The 22106-nt window shown below is 40.8% G+C and overlaps 1 protein-coding gene across 1 annotated transcript in view; it reads left to right on the top strand.

Moving 5' to 3' along the window:
• The window catches only part of LOC310944973 (diacylglycerol kinase delta), a gene marked incomplete at both ends in the record, with an annotated part of 70652 nt that overhangs the window by 32873 nt on the left and 15673 nt on the right, over positions 1-22106 (top strand). Inside the window, 23 exons of the mRNA XM_083910843.1 lie at positions 4958-5068; positions 5159-5239; positions 5834-5938; positions 6989-7121; positions 7836-7942; positions 8037-8162; positions 9805-9907; positions 12228-12387; positions 12489-12597; positions 13858-13997; positions 14232-14322; positions 15718-15809; positions 16052-16151; positions 16532-16597; positions 17785-17950; positions 18031-18129; positions 18235-18319; positions 18434-18541; positions 18659-18755; positions 19397-19504; positions 19599-19712; positions 19817-19951; positions 21373-21536. Of these exons, the coding sequence (XP_083766969.1) occupies positions 4958-5068; positions 5159-5239; positions 5834-5938; positions 6989-7121; positions 7836-7942; positions 8037-8162; positions 9805-9907; positions 12228-12387; positions 12489-12597; positions 13858-13997; positions 14232-14322; positions 15718-15809; positions 16052-16151; positions 16532-16597; positions 17785-17950; positions 18031-18129; positions 18235-18319; positions 18434-18541; positions 18659-18755; positions 19397-19504; positions 19599-19712; positions 19817-19951; positions 21373-21536 (2600 nt within the window). The remainder of the gene's footprint in view (positions 1-4957; positions 5069-5158; positions 5240-5833; positions 5939-6988; positions 7122-7835; positions 7943-8036; positions 8163-9804; positions 9908-12227; positions 12388-12488; positions 12598-13857; positions 13998-14231; positions 14323-15717; positions 15810-16051; positions 16152-16531; positions 16598-17784; positions 17951-18030; positions 18130-18234; positions 18320-18433; positions 18542-18658; positions 18756-19396; positions 19505-19598; positions 19713-19816; positions 19952-21372; positions 21537-22106) is intronic.

The raw sequence follows: 22106 nt of genomic DNA, 5'->3' as shown, positions 1-22106 counted from the left end.
TGAATGAATGAATGAACCTTAAATTAATCAATATGGAAATAATGGATGGATGAATAAATTGGCATGAATTGGATGGATGATTGCTGCTCAACGTTAAAACAATGGATGGGTTGTTAATATGAATGAATGGATGAATGAATGAATGGATGAACATCAGTTTGATGGATTTAATAAATGAAAGAACAAATTGACATGAATTGGATGGATGATAGAGGTGAGTATGATGGATGGATGACATGAATGAATGAATGAATGGACGTCGGACAAAAATCCAGTTTGTGATCCAGAGTGACTCGCATTGTCTGTGTGTGTGTCTCTGTTTTGTCTGTGTGTGTTTTTCACATGAGTAAATATGTGTGTTAATGCAGCTCCTGTGTGTGTGTGTGTGTGTGTGTGTGTGTGTGTGTTGTGATGTCATTAGTCGTGCTCTGATGAACACACTGAGTCGTCTGGGAACAAAAGCGTCGTGAGCTGCTTCTGTGAACTGCTGCTGCTGCACAACCTGACCTTGACACAGTTTGTTTTAAATGAAATATATATATATATATATAGATATATGTATAATATACTATATATTATATACACCAGTTTTTACAAATGTGTTTTTTACTGCAGTGATGTCATTTACCAGGGTCTTTGAATGCATCACGTAGGCTCCTCCCGTTAGCTAAACAGCTAACGTTCGCTGGAGTTTAAAAACATTCGAATATTTGACGAGTAATAGCATTGAACGTTGAATATACCGCGAGCAAACTAGCCTAGCCGGGTGTTAGCATTGGATTTGAACCAACAACCCTCTGGTGTAGCACTGTTTGTGTGTGTGTGTGTGTGTGTGTGTGTGTGTGTGTGTGTGTGTGTCCTATAATGACCAGTTTGTCCTTCGGTTATTGTCGCCTGTTGTTGCTATGTCATTAGCCTCTTGTTTTCAAACAAAAACACCCTGATTAGCTTCTTGACTGACGGCTTGCGTTTCCACGGCGACCGCGGGATAAGAGCGCCTGATTGGTCGACTCGAGGAGCTCCCTGTCTCCGTTATCTGTCCAGACCTTTAACCCTTGTCTTCATTTGTTATTTGACCTGTTTTGTTGTTGTGTCACAGTAAAAATGTTCTTCTCTCTGACTAATGATCCATAACATCACCTTCTTTCTTTATTTCTTTATTTATTTTCTTCCACCATCGATTCTTCTTCTTCTCTTTCTTTCTTTTTCACACAATGAGGCAATACAATATTTATTTAAAATAAAAGCACATTTATTCAAAGAATGAAGCAGGAGGCAGGAAACACAAAGGATTTACCGCTTTCACTGTTTTGGTTTAAAATGTAACCAAAGCTTTTGATATTTGACTCTGTCGGCCATGTTGTTTTGCTGCTTTGAGTGACTACGGTGGCCCTGAAGTGCAAATCACCAGCACAAATAGGAATTTTTGTTTTGTGTTGTTGTTTTTTGTCGTATTTTTTTGACGTCGCGTTTTTCGGAAAAATTCACACGTCGCTAAAATGACAGCAGAGGAAACAGACATGAAGTAATTTGTTATTTCCGCAGCTTATAACGTGTTAATTTCGCACCATTTTGTTGATTCCAACTGATTTTACAGTAAAAACAAGATGAATAAAAATTCATCCGACTTTTTTAACGAAATCACGTTTCAGATTTTTTTTTTTCTGCTTCTTAAATGTGATTATTTTTCTGGATTATTTGCTCCATTTGACAAAGAAAACATTAAAACTGATTCGTTTTACTCTGTGGACAAAACGAGTCATTTGAGCAAAGTATTAATCAATGCTTAATGACTAAATAATCCAACACCAAAGTACTTTCGTTGGTTGCAGCTCTGAACTCGTGGCTTAAATTCCTCGCTGCAAGTGTTTGCACACATGTTTGCATGACACAGTTTACCTTTGCCCGGAGCTCTGACTCTGAGCGGCGGTGCAGGTTGTGCGAGCTGAGTCAGCGATGACGTCGACAAACCACAGACTGAGACGATGACTCGTGCTGCTGATGAGACGCATTTCCAGGTGTAAAAAAAGTGCCCTCGATCAGAAAAAGCAGTTTTTTTCTCCATGTGCCAAAGAAAGAAAAATTACGTAATCTTGATGGAAATGTGTCAGAGCACACATTTAAAGCCTTTTGCTTCAAATGATGTGAAAAAATTAGATGATTCATTTTTTTTACTTTATATTTGAGCAGGATCAAAAATAGTGATTTGAATGGGTTTCAATGAGCACACTTTGGTGCAAAGGTGTGTTAACGTGAGTATTTTTGTCACAGTTGTTTAGAATGGACTAAAAAAAAAATTCACATGAAAATTTTTTAAAGCACCCAAAAATACACAACCTAGCAAATTTTGAACAATATGCATGAAAAAATTAAAAAGATATGCTAAAAAGAAAAATTCAAACGCTAAACCAATTTGCCTCTTCTTTTTTTTAAGCTAGTTAAGCTAGCATCATGCTACATAGTGGCTAAATGTTATTTTGGCGTTCGAAACCTTTAAATATATCCTGAAAATAATAATAACATCGTTCCAGTATGTACGTTGCCGGTTGCAGCTGGAGACCCAGATTTAATCTTGAAATGTTCCTTTTTAAGAATATTTCCATATCTAGCATAAACATCTAATTTTATTATTCCACACTTGACTTCTGTGTGAAGCTCATTTTAGCTCCGGTTTTACTGTTTTTGAGTAAATACTGTCACATAAATAGCTTTATATAAATAATGCATAATTAGGCGTTCCACATGGATCTGTACTGGGACCCTTATACATGACTTACATCTTTTGTTTAAGGAAAATAAATCAGTTTTCTAGACGAGATAACATGAAAACTACAAAGACTCTGAGCAGAGCAGGTGAAGTGAGGTGTTATGAACGTGTGAATGTTTCCATATAGCCACAGATGACTGCATGACTTTTCCTGGTGAATCATCATCATCATCATGATTGCTTCACAAATGCTAAATAAGACATTACCTCATTACATGTCGCGTGGAGATAATGGACAGTGGAGACGTGCTTCCTACATGGAAATCACTTTCTACCAGAGTGTAGTAATGTAGTCTAAGAAGTACAAATACTTTGTTACTGTACTTAAGTACAAAATCTGTACTTTACATTATATACACTTGTGCAGTGCCCGTAGGCAGTATGTATTCCTAAAGTGGGAGCTGAAGAAGATTTTTCAAGTCATTCCGAGATACTTTTCGTTTTTTTGACGAAAGTCAGCTCACTGTCAAAGTGCATCAGGGCAAACAAATTTCCTGATTTTCAAAGATTCCCTTAAATTATTCCTAAAGAGGTTTGCAAATATTTTCAACTGATCCTTGTTCAGGGCGATGGGGACTATTATGATGGTAAATTTCAAGTCATTCTGAGATACTTTTTTTTTTTTTTTTTTTTTAAGAAAGTCAGCTCACTGTCAAAGTGCATCAGGGCAAACACATTTCCTGATTTTCAAAAATTCCCTAAAATTATTCCTAAAGAGGTTTGCAAATATTTTCAACTGATCCTTGTTCAGGGCGATGGGGACTATTATGATGGTAAATTTCAAGTCATTCTGAGATACTTTTTTTTTTTTTTTTTAAGAAAGTCAGCTCACTGTCAAAGTGCATCAGGGCAAATGGATCATTTCCTGAATTTCAAAAATTCATTAAAATTATTCCTTAAGAGGTTTGCAAATATTTTCAACAGATCCTTGTTCAGGGCGATGCCGACTATTGTGATGGTAAATTTCAAGTCATTCCGAGATACTTTTTGTTTTTTTGAAGAAATTCAGCTCACTGTCAAAGTGCATCAGGGCAAATGGATCATTTCCTGAATTTCAAAAATTCATTAAAATTATTCTGTTAGAGATTTGCAAATATTTTCAACAGTTCCTTGTTCAGGGTGATGCCGACTATTATGATGGTAAATTTCAAGTCATTCCGAGATACTTTTTGTTTTTGTGAAGAAAGTCAGTTCACTGTCAAAGTGCATCAGGGCAAATGGATCATTTCCTGATTTTCAAAAATTCATTAAAATTATTCCTTAAGAGTTTTGCGAATATTTTCAACTGATCCTTGTTCAGGGCGATGGCGACTATTATGATGGTAAATTTCAAGTCATTCCGAGATACTTTTCGTTTTTTTGAAGAAAGTCAGCTCACTGTCAAAGTGCATCAGGTCAAACAAATTTCCTGAATTTCAAAAATTCATTAAAATTATTCCTAAAGAGGTTTGCAAATATTTTCAACTGATCCTTGTTCAGGGCGATGGCGACTATTATGATGGTAAATTTCAAGTCATTCTGAGATACTTTTTTTTTTTTTTTTTTTTTAAGAAAGTCAGCTCACTGTAAAAGTGCATCAGGGCAAATGGATCATTTCCTGAATTTCAAAAATTCATTAAAATTATTCCTTTAGAGATTTGCAAATATTTTCAACTGATCCTTGTTCAGGGCGATGGCGACTATTATGATGGTAAATTTCAAGTCATTCCGAGATACTTTTTGTTTTTTTGAAGAAAAGTCAGCTCACTGTCAAAGTGCATCAGGGCAAATGGATCATTTCCTGATTTTCAAAAATTCACTAAAATTATTCCTTAAGAGGTTTGCAAATATTTTCAACAGTTCCTTGTTCAGGGCGATGCCGACTCTTATGATGGTAAATTTCAAGTCATTCCGAGACACTTTTTTTTTTGAAGAAAGTCAGCTCACTGTCAAAGTGCAAATGCATCATTTCCATGATCCATCAGTGTGGCTGAAAGTCACAGCAAGTATTGTGGGCGGGTAAATATTTCCGTCCGCCTTGACTTTAGCAGAGTTGTTAAACTCAGTGTTTCCTCGTGGCGTGACAGATTGAGTCGACACCTCGATGTCTCTGTCGCTCGTCTGACAAAAACAACAACAAATCCTGGTGACACTCTCCAGAACTGACGTCTCAACGTCTGTCTCCCCCTCCTGTCTTTTGTCTCGCAACAGAAAAGTGTGAAGGAGGGAATCCTGCTGAAGCAGACCAGCTCGTTCCAGAGATGGAAGAGGAGGTACTTCAAACTGCGAGGGAGGACCCTCTACTACGCCAAAGACTGCAAGGTATAGAGTCCTTATCCATGATGTAACAGTCGGTGTGATGAATGTGATGTAAACATTCATGTAAAACGACGTCTCTTTCCGCCTCTTTAGTCTCTGATTTTTGACGAGGTCGACCTGTCCGACGCTAGCGTGGCCGAGACGAGCACCAAGAACATCAACAACAGCTTCACGGTGAATAATAACCTCTAAAATATGTCTGATAATTGTCTTATGGAAGCATATTCAATTCGCTTAAAATAAAAGTAAAGTCATTAGCGGTAACTGAGTTGTCGCTGAACAAAATCGTACCAATAAATAAAGCTTTTATAAGATATATAAAATATGTATTATATATTTGTTTGGTATCTGTCAGTGAATTAGTTAATTCTTTAACATAAAATACACGTTTTTAATCAGTTACCACCACTTATGCCGCGGCTTAAACGCAAAAATTAAGCTAAACCGAGTTGGTCGCCCCCCTGCTGGCTGATAGCAGTATTTCAAAACTGATTTTTTTGTCATTTTAGGTAGTTCTGATCACACCCATGTGTAAATAATTGGTTATTTGATGCTGTAAAAACTCGAGCGAGCAAGAACTAGGCCATGTTAGCATGCTAATGTTAGCATGCTAATCCCGATTCTCAACCACCATGTTAGCATCACCCCGTTTGTACGACCATAAAAACTATGTTTGGCTGTAGATTTGCTCCTTTTTTTTTAAACGTTACCACTTCAGCGCTCGGACTTCAACCCCGTATTTTTGTTTTTTTTCCTCTTTTTGCGCAGGTGATCACGCCTTTTCGCAAACTCATGCTGTGCGCGGAGAGCAGGAAGGAAATGGAGGACTGGATCACGGCTCTCAAGTCCGTGCAGAAGTGGGAAACGTACGAGGTGAGGTCTATTTTTTTTTACGTCAAAATTGACGATTCAAAGCTAGCTTCATTTATTTCCTTGAACATTTTTCCTTCCGCTTCAATGTATTATTTAACGTAAACACTCTTTACTTTTGTCTTCCACGTCTACATTGATTCTTGTTTTTTGTTTTACGTTCTCGGATCTTTTGCGAACGGACGGATGTCGACTGTAAAAAAAAAAAACGCAGCTTTTCCCGCGCTAATGCAGTTTTAAAGTCGGAGAACTTAAAGCACACGTGTCAAACTCGAGGCCCGGGGGCCCAGATGTGGCCCGCCACGTCATTTTATGTGGCCCCGCGAGTGATTAAATGGTCTTAAAAATCTGTGTTAAAATAGGTCTGTGCTGCTTTAAGTCGTGCGTTGACCATAAACTACTTTTTCCCACAATGCATGGCGATTGCGTTACCCTTAAAGTGACTGCACCGCCACGAGATCGGAGTGCATCGTTGTGTATGCATCAAGCTATGAGTGAAATTGAATAAGTAATAAATACAGAAAGTTATTTAGTGATATGTTACGGAGTATTTACCTTTATTTTTACATTATATTTGGTGACATTTATCCTGTATGACGGTTACATCAGGCCCTTTGAGGGTCACCGTTATGCTGAAAATGAGTTTGTCACCCCTGACTTAAAGGCTCAGGAGATGGATGAAGCTTCTCCACCGGATAAATCTTTATACTTTAGAGCTGATAATGCGCTTCTAAACATTCGTGGGCGACGCGGTCGTTTTCCTTCGACACCACAGTCCTGTTCTCGTCGTCTTCGTAGCGAAGGTATCTTTGATCCCAGCGGTCTAAACTCCGTCTCTCCCGAGGCCACGGGAGTTTAAAATGGCTGCTGATGTCGTTTTTTTCCTCCTTGTATCCTCGTGTTTCCTGTGGCTGTTTTGGCACAGCGTGGCACCGCCCCGTCCTCCAGGGGGGGACTTATTTTGATGTAACACTATTGTCATTATTGTTCTTTGTGTTGAACATGGAGGTCTGATGTTGTCGTCTTCTTCTTCATCTTCCTCTTCTTCTTCAGGCGAGCCAGTTCAACATGGAGCATTTCTCCGGGATGCACAACTGGTACGCCTGCTCGCACGCCCGCCCGACCTTCTGCAACGTCTGCAGAGAAGCTCTGCCGGGCGTCACCTCCCACGGCCTGTCCTGCGAAGGTACGCAAAACCCCCGCCGCGCGATCGTTTTTTTTATTGACGCCCAATGTTTTTAAGCAGCAGTCTTAGAAACTCGGAGACTCTCCGTAGAAAGTCGTTCAGAGCGAAAGGTGAGACTGAAAGTAGGTTTATAGCGTCTCTGTAAAAAGGAGCGGCAGGATTTGACTCAGCGACCTTTGAAATGAAAAGCAATTTCCTCACACCTCTCTGATAAGATGTTTCTTAGACGAGTGTATTTCCATTTTTTCCTTGCAGCCAAAGACAAAAATGATATTTCTGGGATCTCCTGCTGTGTTTGCCACGGAATATATATGTTGATAAATGTGGAAAATGTGGAAAATTGATTGATGATATTTGAAAATTTGGAGATAAATCCGAATAATTCATCATGAATTGTCCTAATTTGGCTATAATTGGAATAAATAAATGCAAAAAAGTTGAATAACAGCAAATTGAGGGGGAAAAATGTTGATACCGTTCAATACATTTTTTGTTAAATTGGAATAATTTGGAGTAATTTACAACAAATCATTGTTTTTGATACATCAACGTTTTTTGTAATCCCTTTATTTCTCAAAGAAACAATAATAACAACAAGGATTAGGGTTAGCCATGTGTCAGGGACGTCATACGGACAAACAGCAGCTAAAAAACAATCAATAAACAATAAATAATAGTTTTAATAATAGAAATATATGTGTTTGTCCTCCTCAGTTTGTAAATTCAAGGCCCATAAACGCTGCGCAGTTCGCGCCACCAACAACTGCAAATGGACCACGCTGGCCTCCATAGGAAATGACATCATCGAGGACGAGGATGGGGTAAAGATGACGTTTTTGGTTTTTTTCTGAGCATTTAAAAACGTCATACTTAGCAAAGTCTAGGACAGAAAAATAACAATTTGTTTGTTCCCAGGTGTCGATGCCGCACCAGTGGCTGGAGGGAAACCTGCCGGTCAGCGCTAAGTGTGTCGTCTGTGACAAGAACTGCGGCAGCGTGCGGCGGCTGCAGGACTGGCGCTGCCTCTGGTGCAAAGCTATCGTAAGTGACAGCCAGTTTATTTATTCATTTGTTTATTTATTTATGTGTTTGTTATTTTCCCTGTCAAATCAATGTTGATATTTACGTGAGACGTCGGCTCAGATCTGACACGAGAAAAGGTCGAAGGAATTGTGACACTCAAAGGTTGAGAGTCCAGGATAATGCCCGAGTACGGTGGCCCTGCGGTGCCAAACGCTACAACATATAAGAAAATAAAAACATTTAGAAAACAGAAATAATGAGAAAACGCTGCATGAAGAAAAAAAGCTACAACATTAAGAAAAAAAAACAAAAAACGTTACACCGTGAAGAAAACGCTGCAACATGAAGAAAACACAGAAATTTTAAAAAACGCTACAACATGAAGAAAACGCTACAACATTAAAAACACAGAAATTAAAAGAAAAAAACGCTACAACAAAGAAAACGCTACACCATTAAGGAAACACTACAACATGAAGAAAGAAAACGCTACACCATTAAGGAAACACTACAACATGAAGTAAACCCTACAACATGAAGAAAACGCTACAACATGAAGAAAACGCTACAACATTAAGAAAACACTACAACATTAAGAAAACACTACAACATGAAGCTACAACAAAGAAAACGCTACACCATTAAGGAAACACTACAACATGAAGAAAACCCTACAACATGGATAAAACGCTACAACATTAAGAAAATGCTACAACATGAAGAAAATGCTACAACATGAAGGAAACGCTACAACATGAAGAAAACGCTACAACATGAAGAAAACGCTACAACATTAAGAAAATGCTACAACATGAAGAAAACGCTACAACATGAAGAAAACACTACAACATGAAGAAAACGCTACAACATAAAGGAAACGCTACAACATGAAGAAAACGCTACAACATGAAGAAAATGTTACAACATGAAGGAAACGCTACAACATGAAGAAAACGCTACAACATGAAAAAACCCTACAACATGAAGAAAACGCTACAACATGATGAAAACGCTATAACATTAAGAAAACATAGAATAATTAAAAACGCTACATGAAGAAAACGCTACAACATGAAGAAAACGCTACAACATTAAGAAAACGCTACAACATTAAGAAAACAAAGACATATTAAAAACGCTACAACATGAAGAAAACGCTACAACATGAAGAAAACACAGAAATATTAAAAAACGCTACAGCATGAAGAAAACAGAAATTAAGAAAAAAAAACGCTACAACATAAAGGAAACGCTACAACATGAAGAAACGCTACAACATGAAGAAAACGCTACAACATGATGAAAACGCTATAACATTAAGAAAACATAGAATTATTAAAAACGCTACATGAAGAAAACGCTACAACATGAAGAAAACGCTACAACATTAAGAAAACGCTACAACATTAAGAAAACAAAGAAATATTAAAAACGCTACAACATGAAGAAAACACAAAAATATTAAAAAACGCTACAGCATGAATAAAATAAAAAAAAACATGAATAAACTGAATTTACTTCCATATGTTCTCATGTGCTGTATTTTAGAACACATGTAGTGTTATTTGTAAAGGTTACAGAACTGACATTTTGGTGGGTTTCAGAGGGATATAATAACCTTTCTGTGTGTGTGTGTGTGTGTGTGTGTGTGTAATTCCAGGTCCATAACAGCTGTAAAGAACAAATGGGGAAGGTGTGTCCCTTGGGTCAATGTCGAGTGTCAATCATCCCTCCCACTGTACTCAACAGCATCGACTCAGACGGTGAGACACCTCTTACGCAAACACACGTGTTTGTACAGCACGCTCACCGGGGACACTCTTAGGCATAAATGCATTTAATTAATAATTAAATATTTGCTACTTAATTAATCCCCGTCGGGAGTTTCCCCTCCCTCTGCATTTAACATTTAGGAAACCTTCCTAGAATTAGCAGTGGAGCAGTGGGTGTTGTTGGCCCAGTGGGGATTCAAACTAGCAACCCTTCAAGCCCACTTCCCTTTCCACTTACGCTTACCTTTACCGTCACATATAACCCTTAAACTCATTGTTCTTCAGCGGCCACATACTTGATCTCAAGTGGGCCGGACCATTATAATAATAGCATAATAATCTATGAACAACAAGAACTCTGAATATTTATTTTTATTTAATGAAGTATGAAGTTAATATTAGTGCAATTTCAACAATATTATGCCTAAATGTACAATTTACACATCACACCGGATCTTTAAAGGCACAAACATTTAGTCACAGGCATCTGGAAGTGAAAAATATTGTGTTTGATATTGTCATTTTAGAAGATTTAACCTGTGGGCTGGATTGGACCCTCTGGCGGGCCAGTTCTGGCCCCCGGGCCATACGTTTGACACCCCCGCCTCAAACCAAGTGTTAACCCTCAAAATAGCCCTTTAGAGTTGAGGACCTGGCAAAATGTCCTCACAGATGGCCTTAAATCCAATAACCCTCAACCTAAACCTAAAAAAACCCTAAAAGCCAATTGCCAATTCGTCAAAAATGAGGTCCTGCCTCGTTAGGACCAGGTTTTTGGGCTCCATGAGGACTTCTGGTCCTGACACGGTAGGTGTTTATTGAAAAAAAAAAAAGGTCCTAAAGAGGCAACAAATACAAGAACACACAGTCTTAAAGAGATATACATGTACAGCAGGTTCAAAGTTCACGTTCTTTGAACTGCAGTGAGCGTGACACACTGTTACACAACTGTTTTACATGATACAATATAAACACATGGTCACTTTTTTAACAGTAATATATTGTTATTACTATGTTGTTCCAAATTTTGAAAATACAACATTTGTTCCAAAATTTGGAAATTTTAGCAGAACACATTGATGTCATCTGTATATACAATGATCCAACAATGATTTTTTCAGGTTTAAAGGTCCCATATTACACCCTATTAACCCAAGTTAAACTAGGTCCTGGTGCCCTAATGAACATTAGCATGTGTCATGCTTTAGTCAAAATATCATAAGCACAATAGCAGTTCAATAACTCTGCCAAAACAGCCTTTTTCAAAACGCTCGGTTTTGTGCCTGGTCATTTACATGTGAATGAGACCCAGGTAAACACACATCCACTGCTTCCAGGGGAGTGTCGCCACTTATCACCTATTGTCATGCACCGTCGTCACAACCCCCGCTCCATATACCCCATAGTAATGTCCGTTTACCCGTTGTTACTGCGTTTCACCGTAATGCATAGAGTGACCACGATTTTGGCTTCTCGCGATCACAGAAACATTAAAATCGAAGGAAAACGATTAATGCGCCAAGCGGCGTGTATGTAAATTCCCATGCTAGAAAAGACCCTGAACGCACCAGTGTAACTGCGGCTGAAAGTGACGTGTGTGGATCAACAACACGAGGACGAGAACGTGGAAACACGACAGAAAGGCAGCCTTTGGTTGAGAAGAAATGTAGGACAACATCTACATCTTTCTGCAGTGCTTTCAAACGCGTGCTCCTCATATCGCCGATCCACACGCGCCACTCGCTAACCGCAGGCACGTAACTGGTGCGTTCAAGGTGTCCCTCCAGCATAGGAATTGACACACACGATCAACAACAAAGTGGCTTGTGAAGCTTGTGAACATTTTTTTCCTAAATAAAATATATCCACTGGACACACAAGTCCTCTGAGGCTAGAAGTTTGTGTAAAACACTGTGCTCCGCTGTGCAGCCGCTCTTCCTCCCTCGCCTGCAGTCTCGTATTTCACAGGGACAAGGAGGAGCTACTGTGGAGCTTTGTTGAAGTACTCTGTGAAGTACTCTGCCTGGCGGGGTGCCAACATTCACGGTGAAATGTCCGCACTGTCGTCACTTGGTCGGGAGGTGTAAACATCGCGTGTTTTATCGCCTATACTTACACAAAGTGGAACCACTAAAACATGACTGAGTCTTGTTTTTTCGTATTCGAGTCTTTGTATTTTGGGGACTGGTATGGTCCCCTGAGTCCCAAATATAAGTACTAAAAGATTAAAAAGTGGATTTTGCACAATAGGGGAACTTTAAAGGAGTAAACCCTCTCCCTTTCCATCCCCCCCCACCCCCTCTCGCCTCAGGCTTCTGGAAGGCCACCTCGGCGTCCTGCTCCAGTCCTCTCCTCGTACTCGTCAACTCCAAAAGTGGCGACAACCAGGGCGTGAAGTTCCTGCGCAAGTTCAAGCAGCTTCTCAACCCGGCGCAGGTCTTCGACCTGATGAACGGAGGACCGGAGCTCGGGTGCGACTCTGGTTTTCTCTCGACACGACGTCCTATTTAAAGAAATGAGCACATGGATTTACTTCTCACTCACTCTCTCTCTGTCTCTCTGTCTCTCTCAGCCTTCGGCTTTTCCAGAAGTTCGTGACGTTCCGTATCCTGGTGTGTGGAGGAGATGGCAGCGTGGGCTGGGTGCTTTCAGAACTCGATAAACTCAACCTCCACAAACAGGTGAGAGCAATAATGAAGAGGAGGAGGAGGAGGAGGATGATGATATAACAGTGATGTACAGCTCTGTGCAACAGTCTCAGGGCTCCAGCTGCTCTGTTGTTTTCACGTCCGTCAGATTCTGCGATCGTTGGCGTGTAGATTGGACAGACGTGACGAGTAACGTTCAAGTGCAGGTCCCTGTAATCGATTTATACACTCAAGTATTCATCATGAATAATTTTTTTGTTCCATTGTGTAATGAAAGTTACTTTTTCATGAGTTGTTATTACATAACAAAAACATATAAGTAAAATGAAAGCATGAGTGAAACCTGCAGGAGCTTAAAGGAACAACACACCCAGAAAAACACACACAGGCTTATTAAAACAATACAATACGGCAAATTTAAATTGTTCCCAATCCAGTTCTGCTTTATTTATATAGCACTTATGAGCACATGGAAAAAATATATGTTTGTGTGTGTGTGTGTGTGTATATATATGTATAAATGTGTGTGTATATATATATATGTATATATGTGTGTATATATATATATGTATAAATGTGTGTTTATATATATATACATATGTGTGTATGTATATATGTGTGTGTATGTCTGTATATATATATATATATACATATACATGTGTATTTATATATACATATACATATATATGTATGTAAATATACGTATATATGTACATATATAAATTTGTATATATATATATGTGTGTGTATATATATGTGTGTATATATATACATATACGTGTGTACTCATATATATGTATACATATATATATGTACATATATGTGTATATATATATATGTATATGTGTATATATATGTATATACTGTATAAACATATATGTATATACAGTATATACATATATATGTATATGTGTATATATATGTATATACTGTATATACATATATGTATGTATATACTGTATATACATATATGTATATGTGTGTATATATATGTATTTATGTGTGTTTATATATATATACATATATATACATACATATACGTATATATACTGTATATACATACATATATACATATACATATACATATACATATACATATACATATACATATACATATATACATATAAAGAGTTTTTATGATGGTTTTTAATCACAGGTTAAGTCGGAGCTCATTCCCCAAGAAAAGCTCGGCCACCTCTGGTTAAACAAACAAACAAACAAACAAACTTGAGTTAATAATGAGTTAAAATCAAGTGTAAAACAGTGGGTTTTTTTCCGCCCTGGTCTCTGCAGTGTCAGCTGGGCGTTCTGCCTCTGGGCACCGGGAACGACCTGGCCCGGGTTCTGGGCTGGGGAGGACTCTGCGACGACGACGCTCAGCTGCTGCAGATCCTGGAGAAGCTGGAAAGAGCCACCACCAAAATGCTGGACCGGTAAGAGCAGGGAGACGAGAGTGTGTTTCAGTGAAATGATAAGACTCTTTATCGTCTTTGTGTGTACGTCAAAGAACCGCGCTGAATAAATAGTTTGTTTAAACCCTGGAAGACATTTTCCGGGGAAACTGAAACTCGATTCTGCCCAAAATCGAGCCAACGATTCAGTCGTCCTCCATAACAGGACGCGGAGACGACTCATGTTCTCCTGCTGCCTGGTGTTTGTGTTTCCAGGTGGAGCGTGATGACGTACGAGGTTCCCGCCACAAACAAACACACGCAGTTGGTGATGAAGGACGACGACGGCCTGGACTCTCCTCTGCAGGTGAACCTTTCATGTTCTCTGAGCTGTTTATTAAAATTGACGTTTTTGTTTGTGAGGATATGCAAATACACTACCGTTCAAAAGTTTTGGGCTCACTTAGAAACGTCCTTTTTTTTGAAGGAAAAGCACTTTTTTTTTCAATGAATATAACATTAAACGAATCATAAACACACTCTATACATTGTTAATGTGGTAAACGACTATTCTAGCTGCAAACGTCTGGTTTTTAATGGAATATGTACATAGGTGTATAGAGGCCCATTTACAGTGTTCTAATGGTACATTGTGTTTGCTAATGACGTTAGAAGGTGATTAGAAAACCCTTGAAAACCCTTGTGCTATGATGTTAGCACAGCTGTAAACAGTTTTATTTGGAATAAATATCATTATTTCTCATCTTGTCAACGTCTTAACTATATTTTCTATTCATTTTGCAACTCTTTTGATGAATAAAAGTGTGAGTTTTAATGGAAAACACAACAAAAAAAGTGTGAGACCAAACTTTTGAACGGTAGTGTATTTTTTTAGATAATCTGTCGATCCAGATACTCTGTGCGTTTACACATGTATGTTAAAAGTCCAATTTAAGTCAGACTAAGAGAATAATTTGGTTTTCCTAACGTCACGTAAACGCATTAGTCTGACTAAAATTGAGCTAATCTTAGTCAGACTAAGATACCTGGGCAGTGGGATTCATAGTCCGATTACTCCTGCATGTATCCACTGAATCGGACTGTGAGTCGGACTTGGCTGTGACAGGAAACTTATTCACGAGCTTATAGAGAGATACAGCGCCATCTATGTACACGGCCAGAAAATAGATTTTCTACTCATCTTAGTCAGACTATGGCCTTAGTCAGATAATGGTCTTAGTCAGACTATGGCCTTAGTCAGACTATGGTCTTAGTCAGACAATGGCCTTAGTCAGACTATGGTCTTAGTCAGACAATGGCCTTAGTCAGACTATGGCCTTAGTCAGATAATGGTCTTAGTCAGACTATGGCCTTAGTCAGACTATGGTCTTAGTCAGACAATGGCCTTAGTCAGACTATGGTCTTAGTCAGACAATGGCCTTAGTCAGACTATGGCCTTAGTCGGTCTATGGTCTTAGTCAGACTATGGCCTTAGTCAGACTATGGTCTTAGTCAGACAATGGCCTTAGTCAGACTATGGCCTTAGTCAGACTATGGCCTTAGTCAGACTATGGCCTTCGTCAGACTATGGTCTTAGTCAGACTATGGCCTTAGTCAGACTATGGCCTTAGTCGGACTATGGCCTTAGTCAGACTATGGCCTTAGATGATTAAACTGATGCAGTTTTGGTGCATTGGTCGTTTCAAAGTAAATTTAATTGTCTCTAAATGTAAAATCTCATAAATCTTTTTGTGTCCGTCAGGTTCACATCACTCAGTACGCAGACTCCGTGGCCTCGCACCTCGCCAAGATCCTGGACTCGGACAAACACACTGATGTCATTTCCTCTGCCAAGTAAGTACCGGGGGGGCAGGAACTGAAGGAAGGAAAGCGCCCTACTGGCCACCGTAGCGTCTCATTTACAACAGTAAACGATTTCTAGGTCTCTATCACAGAAGGTTCAGTAAGACATTAATAATCGAAGGCAGATGTTCAACAGTATTTGCCGGTGAATCGCCAAATTGTGGACTTTCTTTTAACCACATCATCATCATCATCATCATCATCTTCATCTTCTTCTTCTTCTGCCGCGTCAGGTTCTTGTGTGGGACGGTGAACGATTTCGTGGCAGAGGTCGGGAAGGCTTACGAGAGAGCCACGGAGAACAAGGAGGAGGCCGACGCCATGGCAAAGAAGGTAAACGCTGCTGCTGCTGCTGCTGCTGCTGTGTGTGTTTTTATGTAAGAGCTTGTGTAACAGTGGCTGCTGGGTGTGTGTAGGTGTGTGTAGGTGTGTGTGTGTGTTGATAACAGCAGAGTGAAACAGGACACATCACCCGTCTCTTGCCTGCAGCCGTCCATGTTTTCAAATGTTTGACTCTTCAAAGGCATTTGAAGGCTGAACATGACGAATAAAGAGGTGGAAAAAAATAGGAGAAAAATAGTTTGTTTTTGCTCAAAATGCTGCCTCGTCATCACAGGAGGTTGAATAGTTGTGTTGTTTAACACAAACCATAATACAAGTGTGTGTGTGTGTGTGTGTGTGTGTGTGTGTGTGTGTGTGTGTGTCTGTGCCAGTGTTCGCTGCTGAACGAGAAGCTGGATTCTCTCGTCAAGGCCCTGAGTGAAGAAGCAGAAGCTCAGGTAAATATGAACATCACTGATAATCAATCATTGTTAGTCCATCAATAATCAATCAACTTATCAACTGCATGAGTTGAATTATTAAGTGGTTAGTTGGTTGATTGCTTGAACAATTGGTTGGTTGTTTGGATGCTTAACGGTTGGTTGGTTGGTTGGTTGATTGAATGCTTAGTGGTTGGTTGGTTGGTTGGTTGGATGCTTAATGGTTGGTTGATTGGTTGGTTGGTTGATTGAATGCTTAGTGGTTGGTTGGTTGGTTGGTTGGTTGGCTGCTTAATGGTTGGTTGATTGGTTGGTTGGTTGATTGAATGTTTAGTGGTTGGTTGGTTGGTTGGTTGGTTGGCTGCTTAATGGTTGGTTGATTGGTTGGTTGGTTGATTGAATGTCTAGTGGTTGGTTGGTTGGTTGGTTGGTTGGTTGGATGCTTAATGATTGGTTGATTAGTTGGTTGGTTGATTGAATGCTTAGTGGTTGGTTGGTTGGTTGGTTGGTTGATTGAATGTTTAATGGTTGGTTGATTGAATGTTTAATGGTTGGTTGGTTGGTTGGTTGGTTGGTTGGTTGGTTGGTTGATTGAATGTTTAATGGTTGGTTGGTTGGTTGGTTGGTTGGTTGGTTGAATGCTTAACAGTTGGTTGGTTGTTTGGATGCTTAATGGTTGGTTGGTTGGTTGGTTGAATGCTTAACAGTTGGTTGGTTGTTTGGATGCTTAATGGTTGGTTGGTTGGTTGGTTGGTTGGTTGGTTGAATGCTTAACAGTTGGTTGGTTGTTTGGATGCTTAATGGTTGGTTGGTTGGGTGAATTATTAAATGGTTAGTTAGTTGAATGCTTGAACAGTTGGTTGGTTAAATGCTTAACAGTTGGTTGAATGCTTTATGGTTAGTTGGTTGGTTGGTTAAATGCTTAACAGTTGGTGGTTAGTTGAATGGTTGAACGGCTGGTTGGTTGGTTAGTTGAATACTTAACTGTTGGTTGGTTTGGTGCTTAAATGGTTGGTTGGTTAGTAGAATGCTTAACTGTTGGTCGATTGTTTGGATTCTTGTTGATTGTTGAACAGAACAAACATTAGAAAACACAAAAAAAAACATAAAGAAAATGCAACATTGAGTTGACGCTAAAACATTGAGGTACAGGATTCTCCCTTTGGAGATCAAGGACGCTCACCATCTGTCTCCTCTTCATCCAGGTGGTGCCAGCAGGTTCGGTGCCCACTCAGGAGAGCGGCGGCTCCGGTGAGAGCGGCGGCGAGTTGGGTTCAGAGGGCAAAACGTACCGATCCAAGGAGCAGCTGATGCTGCGGGCCAACAGCCTGAAGAAGGCGCTGAGGCAGATCATCGAACAGGCGGAGAAAGGTTTGAGGACGACTTTTTTTTATATCCAACCAATACATTTTTTTGTGTGTGGATTATTTAATTTACCGTCATCGTTTCAGTGGTGGACGAACAGAACCGACACACGCAGGTCCAGAGGATGTCGTCCTCGTCCTCCATCAAAAGGGAAAACAGCGAGGAGCTGAAGGATGCCGAACCACGTACGCGACCCTTAAGATTCCTACAGATTCATGCCGCATGAGCGCTAAAGACAATTTTAATTTTTAAATTGGTCCAATTGTCTTTAAAATCTTGCCTCCCGTCAGGTCAAGGAAGCTTAAGCCCCACCTCCCCCATCGTCCTGGAGAAACCAGAGAGCCTTAACACCGTCACCTTCAACGAGGACTTTGTGTAAGTCCGCGTCCATTTGTCTGTTTTTGACGTGTTTGTACAGTTTCATTGTCGTCTTGATGCTGTGTGTGATACGTTTTTAAAGAGCAATCCGATATTCTGTGACGTCTGCAGACAGTGCTCAGAGAAGTGTGTGATGAACAACTACTTCGGCATCGGCTTGGACGCCAAGATCTCCCTGGAGTTCAACAACAAAAGAGACGAGCACCCGAAAAAATGCAGGTAAACGGTGTTCAATTTGTCCAGTACTAACGTAAATCAGCAGATCGTCCGCATATCAAGGAAGTCTGACATGTCGGTATCGGACACACGAGTGGCTTCTGTCTCCTCCTCCTGCAGCAGTCGCACCAAAAACATGATGTGGTACGGAGTGCTGGGAACCAAAGAGCTGGTGCAGAAGACCTACAAGAACCTGGAGCAGAGAGTTCAGCTGGAGGTCGGTCATTTTCTCAGAAAAATTAAGTTGAGGCCAAGTTTAAGGGCTGTATCGCCCTCAATATTGAGATTTTCCGAGACCACCCTTGGGAGCAAGGGCTACCCAGAATGCATTGCGTGTTTTAACATAACAAAGATGGCGCCGAAAGCAGCGAAACGAGTGCTCTACAAATATTTTCTTTGTTAATAGAGATATAAAAATGATGAAAACCATTGTATTATCTTAGTTTAGGCCCATATTATGGATTACTGACGTCATTGTTGCATAACATAAATTTTTATTTTACGATCTTTTGTCAATAGCCGGCCGGTGCGGACAAGTGAACTGACAACCTAATAACTTGACTGACAAACGGATCGTAATAAACAATCCTGACGTAAATGTGTTCTTCTTCTTCTTCTTTTTTGGAGTCGACAGACTGGACGCAGCTTTCGCGTTATTCTGCCCCCTACAGTCTGAAGACGTATCTGCATTTAAGGGGTGTCCCATTTCTAAGTGACAAAATAACCCTCAACAACTTGGTTTTGAGGGCCAGTTAAGATTAAGGGTTGAGCTTGAGGGTTAAGATAGGAATTGGAATTGGCCCTTTCTCCTTTTTCGCTCGCTCTAACTCCTCCTCCTCTTGCCGTTGTCTCCGTCAGTGCGACGGCGTTCCCATGTCTCTGCCGAGTCTTCAGGGTTTGGCCGTTCTCAACATCCCAAGTTACGCCGGAGGCATCAACTTCTGGGGAGGAACCAAGGAGGATAACGTGAGTTGGAGCGAAGTGGAGACTGTGATCGATCGATTGATTGATCGGGTCTTTGTGACGTCACGTATAATATAATTTCTGCTCCCGCGCTCAGAACTTCGGCGCGCCGTCCTTCGACGATAAGAAGTTGGAGGTGGTGGCCGTGTTCGGCAGCATGCAGATGGCCATGTCCAGAGTCATCAACCTGCAGCACCACCGCATCGCACAGGTGACGACTCGCCTTGGATTCAGCAAAAAAATGTCGGTTATGTTAAAAAAAATGTCTCCCGTGTCTGACGTTTCTCTTGCTCCGACCTCGCCGTCTCGTCTCAGTGTCGTCAGGTGAAGATCACCATCCTCGGCGAGGAGGGCGTTCCGGTGCAGGTGGACGGCGAGGCTTGGATCCAACCGCCCGGCATCGTCAAGATCGTCCACAAGAACCGGGCGCAGATGCTCACCAGAGACCGGGTAAAAGGCTCAGGGTTCGGTGGTGGAGTTTCACACGGACGTTTTGATAGATTCTTGCGGCGGAAACAACTCTCAGCTTCCTCACGCCGCTCAGACCTTCGAGAGCTTCTCTTGAGCCATTTGAACGCTTTGTTTCCATGGTTTCCCTCCTTAAAGCACAGCAGAGCAGGAGGATGTTGACGCTCATTGTTTGTTTGTTTGTTTTCTCTCGCTCTCTAAAAGCTGTAAAAAGCAGCTTCTATTCACTGGAATTGTGACAGCTGGAACCTGCTGGAGACGTAAATATCAGGCAGCTGTTCAAGTGAATGTGAGCCGTCCATATGTCGTCAATGAAGCCAATGAAATGACGACAAACTGTAGTCAAAAACAACAGAGGCTAAACGTTAATCTTCTTCTACTGTTTATCACTGGTGTAAGCTAACAACGTTACCAATTACACTGGCGCTAATGATGATGCTAACGTGTCGCAGCTAATTATATAGCTGATAATGTTGCTAACTGGTGTCACAGCAAATTAGGTAGCTGATGATGTCGCTGCTAACTGCCGTCACAGAGGTCGACGTAGCTGACGTTGCTAACTTGCGTTGTAGCTGGTGAGGACGTTGCTTACTTGTGTCGTAGCTGATAATGTCGCTAACTTCTGTCACGGCTGGTGAAGTAGCTGATAACGCTGCTAACTTGTGTCGTCGCTAACGGCGTAGCGGAAGTTGCTAACTCGCGTCGTAGCTGAAAAGGTTGCTAATTTGTGTCACGCCCGACGTTGCTGATGGCGACGCTAACTTGTGTCATGGCTAATGCTGGGCAACGTTAACGCGTGACGCGTTTTCATGACGACTGACTGGGAAAAATACGCGCGTGACGTCATGTTTACGCGACTCCCGATTGGTAAAACGAGTCTCTGAAGTAACGCAGTATTTCGTGCCGCGTGCACCGGAGTCCAGGCTACCGTTTACCAGTTAGCGCCGTTAGCTGCGCTAGCTCCTTTAAGCGCCGTTAGCGCGCGGCTACAGTCGAACTGGAGCGGTCTCTGTTTATTAAAGGAAAATAGCAGCGCTACAAATAACCAACGTACCTGTGTACTGCGTATGTGCGCCTCTGTTTTTAAAGTTTAGCGCTACTTTAACGTTAATGCTAATGCCGTTCATGTGCCAAGCTCTAGTCACGAGCTGTTGAAGTAGCTGACGTACCTAATTTGTGTCACCGCTGATAGCCGATAATGTCGCTAACTTGTGTAACAGCTGGTGACGTTGCTGTAGATGTGCGCCGTAGCTCACGACGTAGCATCGTCAAGTTTATTCGATCCAGGTTGGCGCAGTGAGATTTCCGTTGATCGTCTTAGATAAAAAGTCTGCATGGATGAATGAATGAATGAATGAAATCTCCTTGTGTGTGTGTGTGTGTGTGTGTGTGTGTGCGAGCAGGCGTTCGAGAGCACGCTGAAGTCGTGGGAGGACAAGAGGAAGATTGACAGCTACCGCGCCTCCAGGCCACGCCTCAACTCCCAGCAGTCCATGGAGTATCTGACGGAGGAGGAGTGCGCTCAGGTCCAGCAGCTGGGCATGGTGGCCGACACGCTCATCAACAAGTAAGAGGCTTCGCCGGATGTTTTTTTATATTCCGTTCTTGCTTTTTTATTGCTGTAGAATTGTAGAGCAGGTCGTTTCTGGTGCGTGAAGAACACAAACGGCTCGGGAGGGAGTGTTTCCCGCACTTTTTGGGCATCTCCCTCTGCAATTAGCCGGCTTATTTGCAAAGTTTTTCTCAGCAGCACTGATGAGCCGTTTAATTTCACAATTTCGCACTCGGAAACCACTGTAGTCGCTCTCTGCAGCCTCTAACATTCCAAATTACGGCTTCAAAAACGGCTCTATTGAGTCTTAAAAGATAGAGATTATTATATATGGGATTGAGAGAGTGATTTATTACATTACATTATGTCACTATTTTTCCTGACCAAAATAATCACAATACACAATATTTTTGCAACAACGGTGAAATAATAACATTTAATCTCTTAAAAAAACATCTCAAAAGCAAACTGAAATTACTTTTTCATTGGTGTAAGAAACAAATTGTGGAAGATATCAAGATCCTGATGATGGTACGTTCCATGTGTAGTCGACAGGAACCCTCACAACACCGTGCAAACACTGCT

Source organism: Microchirus variegatus, assembly GCF_963457635.1.
Source record: "Microchirus variegatus genome assembly, chromosome: 2".
NCBI classification, from domain to species: Eukaryota; Metazoa; Chordata; class Actinopteri; order Pleuronectiformes; family Soleidae; genus Microchirus; species Microchirus variegatus.
This window is presented reverse-complemented; position numbering and strand designations above follow the sequence as displayed.